The 10698-nt window shown below is 46.2% G+C and overlaps 1 protein-coding gene across 1 annotated transcript; it reads right to left on the minus strand.

Moving 5' to 3' along the window:
- Nucleotides 1-5736: 5736 nt before the first annotated feature.
- LOC119340171 (cold-responsive protein kinase 1-like) lies at nt 5737-9910 on the minus strand. Its single transcript, XM_037612074.1, has 7 exons — nt 9622-9910; nt 7819-8040; nt 7589-7704; nt 7298-7508; nt 6967-7207; nt 6421-6571; nt 5737-6324 (listed from the first exon to the last, which is right to left on the minus strand). Exons 2-7 carry the CDS (start codon nt 7886-7888, stop codon nt 5956-5958), a joined length of 1158 nt encoding a protein of 385 aa, XP_037467971.1. The 5' UTR covers nt 7889-8040; nt 9622-9910; the 3' UTR covers nt 5737-5955.
- Between the last annotated feature and the right edge of the window lie 788 nt (nt 9911-10698).

Raw genomic sequence — 10698 nt, forward strand, 5'->3', positions numbered from 1 at the left:
GCTCGCTGGCAGCCCCAGGCCGCGCATGAGGTGTGAGCGGAAAATGACCCACTCGCCCTCCTCCGGCGCCGGCGATATCTCCCTCGCCAGCGCGGCGCAGGCTCGCACGAGGTTTGCACCGGGGAGGCGGCGCGTCTTGCGAAGAAACTCGATGAGGTCATCGTCCACTTTGGAGCCGTCCCACACGCCGGAGCGCACGGCAGGAGCCGCGGCGGCAGAGGAAGAGCTCATCACGGCGGGCGCGGCGTGGTTCTGCACGACAGCGGCAAGAAGGAGACAAGAAGCAGAGGAGGCAGGAGGAGGCAGAGGAGCAGGGAAGATGGGCGCTCGTGCTTCGCTGCTCCTCTCCCCCCGCCTACTTATAGCCTCGTAGGCTGAGAAGCCGATGGGGCGGGCGTGGGATTAACTGCGCACGGGACCCCACGCCCCCCCCCCCACGATTTAACCCATGAAGTTACTGCGTGCAGTAACAATGTGGGAAACCCAACCGTCCGCACGGCCGCAACGGATCCGTTCGCATGTCGAGGCGCGGTAGTGGCGGGCCCCGCCTGATGGCATGTCCCGTCGCGCGCGTGGGTAGGCAGACTGTCCTCGCCGCGTGGCGCCGAGCGACGGGGCTGTGGCGGGAGACCACGGGGAAGCGTATCAGGCACGCCGCCTGGTTCCCCGCCGTGACGTTCGAACTCCTTAGGGAGTGAGGTGGCCCTCAGCGAGTCCGATTCCGGATAGTCGGCCTGAAGGAAGACGGCAAGCAAAGCCCAGATTCCACCACCAGAAGAATGAAACTGTTGAAGCCCCACGACGCAGTATCCGCGGAGCCTCACCAGCTTCGGGGACTACTGTCGGAGTAATGGGCCACGGGTAGGCTAACCCGAGCCCCAGAACCTTTCAAGACATCGGGACAGGCTGCGCCCCTCAAGCCGCGTCCCAGGGACGACTCCAAGATATGCCGAGTCCCAAGGACGACTCCAAGATATGCCGAGTCCCAGGGACGACTCCAAGATAAGTCGACTTTCAGCTGACGACTTCCAGAGAAGCCGGCTGAGGGTAGTCGGCTCGCGACTCCAACCACCCCCTGCCTTCGCCGCGATGGACAGGGCAGGGAACGGTCACAGCGTGGCCGTCTCTACCTAGCCTACGAAGGACCGGCATGGCTACAGCGCGCCATATCGCTGGAGATCTCCATCGTGGCACGACACTGTCGCCATGCCGGCCCTGACCTCAGCCTTAGTGGGCGGCGCACTGTGCCCACGACGCCTACCTGTACGACCCGAGGACGACAGGACCGCCTGTCAGCGGGTGAACAGAAGACGGCAAGAGCACCCTGAAGCCGGACCCGTGGGAGTCGGCCCCCTGGAGTCGGCCGGCCCCTCCCACGGGCCCCGCACGCCATTAATCAGACAAGACGGGGAATGGCGACAGTGAACGCCCGCCAGACGGCGGCACTGTTGCCATGACCTCATGACCAAGCCAGCGTCATCAGAAGCACCGCTACAGTACCAGGCCTGTCCGCGGGGCCCGCTAGTCGGTGGGCTCCAATAGTCGGCGGAGAAGACGACGGCCTGAGAGACAGACGACTGGGACCCGTGCCCAGCAGGATTACCATTATACCCCTGGGGGGTAGGCCCATATAAACCCCCGGGGAGCCCATGCAGAGGGTTCGAATCCATATAGCACTAGACCCTAGAACATAGGAAAGAGAGAGCTAGCCTTGCCCTCTCCTACCTCCAGAAACAGCTCTAGGAGCACCATTGTATTCATTTTGCCATAGTGACCATGCGGAGACCCCGCAGAGCAGCAGTAGGGGTGTTATCTCCACGGAGAGCCCTGAAGCCGGGTAAGATCCACCGGCGTGCATGTCTTCGCCTCATCTTGCTTCCGGGCACCGGCGACGTTCTACTCGCTCCCACCATGATAAGCCATCCTTTGGCATATGTCGTACCCAACCCCCGACAATGATCGACGCCGGTAATGACTCCAGTGTAGTAGGACGAGAAAGAGGGGGCAGGGAGGAGGCCAAGATGATCGACCCCGTCGGTGGCAGAGAACAGAGGAGAAGAATCCCATCAGTGTGCGCGCCATGGCGGCTTAACTACATTAGGATTATGGAGAGAAGGCCGAGATGAACGACGGCGACGGTGATGCTACCACAGCAAGACACGAGAGAGGAGATGTAGAGAAACCACGCTGGCTAGAGGAATAATTAAGCAGTGTCTCAAATCACAACACACATATCCATATGTACAACCATGAGAAACATGTAGATCTTCTCATCTACGATCGTCGAAACAGGAAACTTGCAACACGAATATTGTGCAGAATTGCAAGCTTAGGCTGCTGGTCAAAGGAAATTTTAAATAATCGATCGTGCGCAACGACCTGACAAAATTCGTCCAAAACAGCAGGAAACGGGAACAAGAAATTGAGCATGTACAGTCGGAAATTACAAACCGATCGCCTGAATGGAACCGTAGCATCGAGGTGCATCTTTTTTGTGTAGAGCTTAACTCGAATCAAAGCACCCTTGTGTAGATCAGAGGGAGGAGATTATATAAGCTTACTGGGGGTTGAAGAAGACCTCATGTAATCACCTCGCATCCCTCCCGTCTCCACTCATGCAAGGGCCCGCTCGCTTGCGCTCGCCTTGGCCTGGCTCACGAGAAACTGACGATTCAAGCGTTTCCAGCGAGCCATGCTCTAGGCTGCTTTAAGAAGCGTGCGATGCAGGGCTAACAGTGAAACCAGGCAACCAAACGGGTCTCTTCCTTTCCGCGTGAGCCTGATTGGGCTCGATGCGGGCAACCAAACACGCCCATAGTAGGCACGCTAATGAGCGGGCCTGCTAGTGGAAGCGCCAGAGGCGAGTCATCCTTCGGTCTCACAGTAGGCATGATATAGGCGGCCGATTCTATTTGCCGCCCGTGGTGGCAAATGGGCGACGCGATGCCTACTGGCTACTGGCAAGGCAAGTTGGGCCGATCCAGTTCAGCCATTTTCTCCCCGTTTTTGGATTACCTGCTTTTTGATGTAGCTTTCTCCTACTGGTTTTTCTGTTTTTCCTTTCTTTTTTCCTTTATTTTATTTCTCCTTTTTGTTTGTTTATTCATAAATGACAAAAATTGTTTCTGTATACACTTTCAATTATACAAAAAGGTTTACCGTGTAATAAAAAAATGTTCATCATATAATAGGAAACTGTTCAACGTATATTACATAAAAGTCCATCCTGTATTTACAAAAATATCCACCATATATTTACAAAATGGTCAACATATATTACAAAAATATTCAATGTGTATTTAAAAATGTTCAGCCTATATTAATTTTTTTTCACAATGTACTAAACGATTGTTCAGTTTGTGTTTTAGGAAATATTCACCGTATGTTAAAAAAATCCTCAGTGTGTATATTAAAAATGTTCACTTTATATTATCAAAATGTATATGTCGAGAAAATACTTTTTTGCAATAAAACATAAATGAATATGAAAGAATGCCAGAAAACAGATTTATTTTTTTGCGAATGAGAAACCCGATTAGCTACAGCGCGCCATCCGCTACAAAGAATACTTACTGGGACGGCCTATGGCGCAAGCCCCTGTTCATCGCCTTGTATGTTTAAGGCCTTCGAGCGACGAACACCTAGTAATTTATATCTCGCTTAAAGCGAGATGTATGATCCCCTCGCTTGAAGATTTTCTCCGCGTGCTGCAAAACTGGGCATGCCCATTTTCACGCCTTCGTTTGTTCGCACACCGTCGCTAGCTACATTCGCTTCTCTCGTTTTTCTGTGGTCCCTTTTTTTCTTTGGTTTTATTTCTTTTGTTCTGTTTTTTTTTTGTTTTATTTGTTCCTTTATTGGTTTTATCGGGGTTTCTTTATTTCCTCTATCTTTTTCTTCAGTATTTTTGTTAATTTCTTGGTTTTCATTGATCATTATTAGGTCCTCTTTTTTCCCTTTTTCTTTGGTTTAATTTGTTTCTTTCATGTTTTCACTGTGTTCAACGGCTTTCTTTGGTTTTTTATCTATTCTTTTCTCAACATGTGTCTACTTTTTTTCACACCCTATGTATATTTTGCATATACATCAAAAACCTTTTTATGCACCCTTAACATGTTTAAGTACATGATTAACATTTTTAATAGATATTGTGATGTCTATTTTTTCATACACCTTGTATATTTCTTGTTTACATACTAAACATTGTTTTATACATGTTAATCATCTTAAAAATAAATGATCAACAATTTTCTAACTGTATGTTTTTTGTCTGCATATTTTGTATACATCAAAAACATTTTTTATACACGTTTAGAAAAATAAATACATGTTTAATATTTTTAAAATACATGATTAACAATTTGGCAAACACATGTTTTTGAACATTGTTTTTTGAATGTGTTAATAATTTTTTGATGCAGCGTGTGTTGCGGCCAATGGACGAGCGCCGCATATTGGTTCCCCCAGATAGGTCGGCCCAGATGCACGCAAACAGTGATGCGAGTGAGCGTTTGAACCCTGGACCTCCCACTGGTGAGCACTTTTCACAAGCCACAACATCTGGCAAGCTTCGATTTCTTCAATATGTAGGGCGGAGTATAAGAACCATAATCGATGATGGATCTCTATTTTTCTAAATTTCAAATGTGATTCTTTTTGAAAAAAGTGAATATTTTTATAAATGCAAACATTTTTTTAGAAAACATAGATAATTTTTAGAACACACGAACATTTTTGGAAGTTCCAAAATTATTTTTCAAAAAATGCATCTATTATGAACAAAATTTGATAATGGGAACATGTTTTAAAATTCTGAACAATTTGTCGGAAGCGCAGTTTTTTTCGAAATTCCTGAACATATTTTGTAAATGGGGACATTTATTTAGTTTGTGTGAAATATTGATACCGGAAATTTTTTTGATGCTATGAAATACCTTTGAAAAACACGTCATTTTTTGAAATTCCCAAGAAAAAATAAAAAATGTGAACAAAATTTGAAAACACGATTTTTATTTTGAAATGTCTAAACATTTTTCAAAAATAGCAACCTTTTTTTGTAAAATAAAAATAAACTTGAAAAGGAAAAAACAAAAAAAACTGGTTTAGAGAACCTTCTAGAAGGTTACCAAAACCGGATGGAATAGTACCAATGTTATCTACACAAATGGGCTGGCTCATCGCATCGCTCGGCCGCTCGCCCTGTGCGAAGCGCTGGCAGTTTGGGGGAAGAATGGCAGCGGCGATAAACAATGGAATACTGCAAGTTGAAATGGAAAATGCCAATGGCACCCAAGCTCCAGGGGGCTCGGTATTTGAAGAAAAACAAATGTCATATTTAAAAGTTAAAAAAAACATGGAAACTTATACTGTACATGTTAAACATGAATGCGTGAATAAACGTTTGAAAATATTATTATTTGTAGGTTGTACTAAAAAAAATTCCGGCCCAACAACAAAAACAATCAGCACATTTTAGAAATACGTATTTGTCTTTTTTTTGCACGCCAGTGTGTTACGAAATTTTGCAGATACATAATATATATGTGTATGGGTGTTCACAAAAAAAACGTTTTTTCACGCTGTGGAAAATGCATTTTGAAACCGGGCTGCTTGTAGCTCGGTCTCCAAAAGCTCGCACTCGGGTCGAAGTGCATACAATGATTCATATAGGCTGCGTGATGACCTTTGGGGGAGAATCGTTCTGCCGTGAACTACATGAGCTTGGTTTCTATTGATAAATAAAAAATCGGTACAACCCTTTTATACAGAGAAACAATCAAGTGAAGTGCCCCGCCAAAAAAAAAGTAAAGTGAATGAAAGTATGAAGGCCACTATACCACACAGACCATACAAGCACAAGAAAAAAGGAAAAACCTGGGCTGCCCTACGGCTATCTACAGTTTCCTCTGCAGTCTCTTCGTGTCTGCATTATCCTCACTTCGGTGCCTTCACCGGTCAGGGGCGGTCCGATATGGCGGTGAAAGTGATGGAGGTGCGGGTGGTGTTGCCGGTGGACGACGACGACGACGGCGAGGAGCGCGCCACGATGGAGGTCAGCAGCGACGACGACGTGGCCTTGCTCCTCAGCTTGAGGTCCCTGAAGTCCCGGATCACGTCGGGCTTGGTGATCTCATGCGACTCCACGTCCTCCTCGCCCTTCAGCATCCGGGTCACCGTCGACATGTCGGGCCGGCGTTTCGTCACGTTCTTGGTGCACAGGAGCCCCACCTTCAGGAACCTGCACGCCTCGTCCACGTCCAGGTCGTCGCCCAGGGAGCTGTCGATGATCTCGTCCAGCTGCCCCTGGTCGTAGTATGCCCACGTCTGCAGAGGAAGACAGGATTGGTAATCAGTAATCTTGATATTTTAAATACAATGGTTCAGGCCGGGAGATGAACAATTTAGAACAGGGTCATGTACCTTCTCAAGAAGAATCTGATCCTCGTAGGGTAGTTTTGTATCAGTGTTGCATCTTCCGCTGACTATTTCTATCAGCAGAACACCGAAGCTGTAAACATCTGATTTCCGGGTCACTTGTCCTCGGATGGCGTATTCAGGAGCCAAGTAACCTCTGCAGGCAAAATTTACAGTGAGAAAAAGCAACAGAGGAGATATCTAATTAACTATATACTCCCTCCGTTCCAAAATAGATGACTCAACTTTGTACTAACTTTAGTACAAAGTTGGATCATCTATTTTGGAACGGAGGGAGTATAATATTTTCAATTTTTTTTCTCTTTTCTCAATCCTAATGTGCTTATTGAAAAATATCATCCCTATGCAGCCCTTGCTTACGTCGATAAGAGCCTATCACCCACTAACTTCAAAGGATCAGACAAACTAACATTTTAGTATAATGAGAACAGAAACACAAGTAAATATACCAAAAATGGTTTTTTTTTACCCCAAAACGGCAAGTAAACATTTAGTAAAGCAGACAGGTTCGATTAAATGGTTTACACTTACAGCGTTCCTGCGACTCTTGTGCTAATATGTGATACATCCGAAGGTAGAAGCTTCGCTAAGCCGAAATCGGAAATTTTCGGGGTAAGATCCTGATCCAGAAGTATATTGCTAGCTTTGATGTCCCGGTGGACAACATGTGGTCGGACACCGTCATGGAGGTAAGCTAGTCCCTGGGCAACACCAATGCAAATATTCACTCGAGTTCTCCAGTTAAATTGGATGCTGCTATGCCGCTGAGAACCTGAAAAATGGCAAGGACCAAGAAGGATTACAGCATCTGAAATTTTTCTAGGAACAAAAGAATACAGAGGTTTCAGCAATGATAATCTACCTAGAAGGGTTTGTGCAAGGCTGTTATTTTCAAGATAATTATAGACGAGGATCTTGTGGCTTCCTTCCACACAACAGCCATAAAGCTTGACGAGATTCTCATGGGAAATATCAGAGATCGTAATAAGTTCACTAAGAAATTCCTTCGCGCCTTGCCTAGACTGCAAAGAGAGCACCTTTACTGCAACAGCTGTTCCATCCCTGAGCGTTCCCTGAAATGGCAAGTTAGCGATTTTAAAACACTTGCAATAATTAAGGTCCAGCATCCAATACATAATAAATAGGGTATTACCTTATAAACTGGTCCATAACCTCCCTCACCAATCTTATTGGATTGGTCAAATCTTGCAGTTGCCCTATCCAACTCCTTATAGCTAAATCTTGTTATGTTCTCAACACCCGGGAGGTCTGCAAAAGATTAAATGTAAGTGAAAACGAAGGCAGAATGACAAAGAGGTGACAAAGTGATATCATATTCTGAATAGTGATTTTCAACAAAACTGTAGGCATAAGAGCTCATACCCTCATTGAGTGGACCAGTTTGTTGCTGACCGCCGCTCGTCCTCTTGAAAATGCGAGAAAAACAACTCATTACCAAGTTGTTTCAATTCTCGAGCTACAATACAAACCTCTGTACTGTGATTCACTTGGTAGAGATATCAATTTAATATCATCTAATCACAGACACATCATCCTTCATGTTCAATAACAGCAATCATCAGCCTTAACAGCAGTGATTATATCCTGAAACGGGAGAACATGAACACCGGTTACGTGTTACCTAACAAAAGTAGCATGTGCAATGTATAACATGTCCAATTCAAGATTTCCTTTTTAGATAAAAATACTTTCTCCTAGTCAAAATACATGTTATTTAGATGCATGTGAGTCAAACATTTTAGGTTTGACTATCAATGTAGAAATAATTACGAACATTGCAGCATCACATTGATAAGATCCATTGTGAAAGACAACACATTTTTGATTTTTCAAAGAAATCTATGGTCAGAATGTCACATTGGAGACTATGCCAATGTTTAAATTGACATGCATTTTGACTCGGATATTCTATATGCACAAGATGGAATGAATTTTGACTGCAAATAGTTAATGCATTTTGGTAATAATAAAAGTCGAAACACAGAATTCAAGTTAAAATACTGCTCGGGTAGTTTGCTGACATAATAACTGAGAGTCTTTAGTTAGATTCACAAGGTTCAGAAACACTAACAGGTAACAGTTCATAAATTGTGGGCTAAATTTAACAGTGGAGGGGAAAAAAGGTTCCAAAGAGAAATGCTCCAGATTTGTCGGTGCTCTTAGAAACTGCCATCATAACAGCAAAGCCACTTAAGCATTTCACGTCGATTCAAACTTGAACGTTTCTGGAGTTTTACCCATCAGAAACGTCACTGACAGCTTTGCACAGGCAGTGGAGTTTTAACTAACAACCAACTATCACTGATTTGGTAGGTTGCAACTGACATGTAGTATGTGATGACATGCATAATCAAAGGAAGTAGCCCTTAGGCCGTTAGGCCACCACAGGATTTTTCTAATCCAAATGGTCTCTTTGATTGACTAGTTATACCTTTCTTGGATAAGCATCGATGTCATGATCGACTCCCACAAATATCTTATGAACTTGAGGACAAAACCAAAAACAGCATACATGTTTCTTTCCATGGAATAAATAATAAATGAGATCACGAGAAGACGCGCTACTAGACCTCAACAGTAAACAAAGACGATATTGCGCATCCAGACCGCGTCATCGCTTTCTTCTTCTTAATCTTAAGCAGAAGGGTGGTTGCAGCGGGCACATGGTATTGGACAGGCCATGTGTGGGCTGTCATCTAAATGATTTCTGAAGGGTAGCTAGCAATGCAAGATTGGCCCGGTCAATCAATTCACAGGCACCGTGTCTGTCGCCAGTCCTGTAGCATTCAGTGTCTGGCATTTCTGCACTCCCGCGGATCCTCACACCCTATCACAATCCAACAGGAAGTTCCAGCAATTGTGCGTTACTGAAGAACAGGGCGCCGATATGGTCACTGAAACTCTAACCTCTATGTTTCGGAATCACGCACAAGCATTCAATTCAAGCAAGGGCTACAGCCAGAGTTAGGCCGATTACTAGATGGCGTGTTTCCGCCGCTATTTTCTCTTATTGGATCGCGAACTGTCAGCTCTCTGCGGTCCGCTTCTCTTCTGTCGCCCGACAGCCGGTAATTCAGAAACGGCGCGACCAGAGAGCAAGGGAAGGGAAGAAATCTACAGTAGGAACCTTCGATTATCTGACCCATGAAAAGCAGCGAGGCTCACCTGAACCGCGGCAGGGGAGGGAGGGCCGAAACCGGCGGCCTCGGCGACGCGCGGCCCCCGACGGGGGGTTCCACTCCACCGGCGCACCGACGGAACTAATAACCCGCCGAACAGCCGCCCGACGCGGAGACGCTCCGGCCCGCGGAGGATCACAGGGAGCAGGCAACTCTCCGGTGCCTGCCCAGCTCCGGCAGCGGGCAGCGGCGCGCGCACGGCGGCGAGGCGAGGGCGAGAGAAGGGGGGAGGGGGGGTTGAAATGGCGGCCTGGAGTCGAGAGTTTGTGGCTTGTCTCCAATGCGAAAGCGAGAAACGAGGGAGAAGAAAGCGAGGCCATGTCTTTTAACTGACCGAGCCGTAGCGCGGTCAACATCGTTGACTTAGTAAGCCGCCCCGGCAGAGCCCGGACCGTGTGGAGGGCCAGGCTTTGGGCTTGGGCCGGGGGTGGCGCCTGTGGTGGGGTGGGGGTTGGCGTGACGAGGCTGGGGTTGACGCGGCTGTTGACCTAGGCAAAAGGCCAAGATCCGGTTTACGCGCGCCTGGTTTATTTTTACGCGCTCCTGTGCACTGCAGATCAATTCTTTTTTGCTGTCGCTGGCAAGTTGTTTCCTGAAAAGGGCAGGCAAGTGGCCGATAAAGACAGGACACGGTGAGGGGTCAATAGTGATTTTTTTTTACATGTGCAAATTTCGATGAAGAAAAAACATTTTCTTTGAAAAAAAATAAGTGCTCGAAAAATGCTTTTAAAATGCCTTTTTGGGGCATCATTTTTTTCATTGGAGCATTTATGAATGTTTTTCCTTCACGAAAATTTGCTCGTATGTAGAACATTCAACAATGTTTGTTTGTTGAAAAAAACACACATTTTAGGAAATAGTAATAATTACTATTCACGAGGGTGCATGTGGGCTCGAGATCACATTGTCTTCGATTCTTTCTACACAGCGAGCTCCGCGCTCTGCTTCCAGTGAGTGGCGCATACCAGCACAGACACAACAAGGGGAAATGATGATCGCCCCAACCTCGTCACATAGCGCCGGCGCCCCTGGTTCCGTCTTAGTCCATGAACGACCCATCCAC

The sequence above is a fragment of the Triticum dicoccoides genome, chromosome 7B (assembly GCF_002162155.2).
Source record: "Triticum dicoccoides isolate Atlit2015 ecotype Zavitan chromosome 7B, WEW_v2.0, whole genome shotgun sequence".
NCBI classification, from domain to species: domain Eukaryota; kingdom Viridiplantae; phylum Streptophyta; class Magnoliopsida; order Poales; family Poaceae; genus Triticum; species Triticum dicoccoides.

Bases quoted from the DNA above. Each gene is read 5' to 3' on its own strand.
- LOC119340171 (XM_037612074.1), bottom strand. From the start codon at position 7,888: ATGAGTTGTTTTTCTCGCATTTTCAAGAGGACGAGCGGCGGTCAGCAA. The intron at 7,705-7,818 runs GTATGAGCTCTT...AATCTTTTGCAG, and splicing joins AACTGGTCCACTCAATGAGG to ACCTCCCGGGTGTTGAGAAC. The intron at 7,509-7,588 runs GTAATACCCTAT...TTGCCATTTCAG, and splicing joins GTTATGGACCAGTTTATAAG to GGAACGCTCAGGGATGGAAC.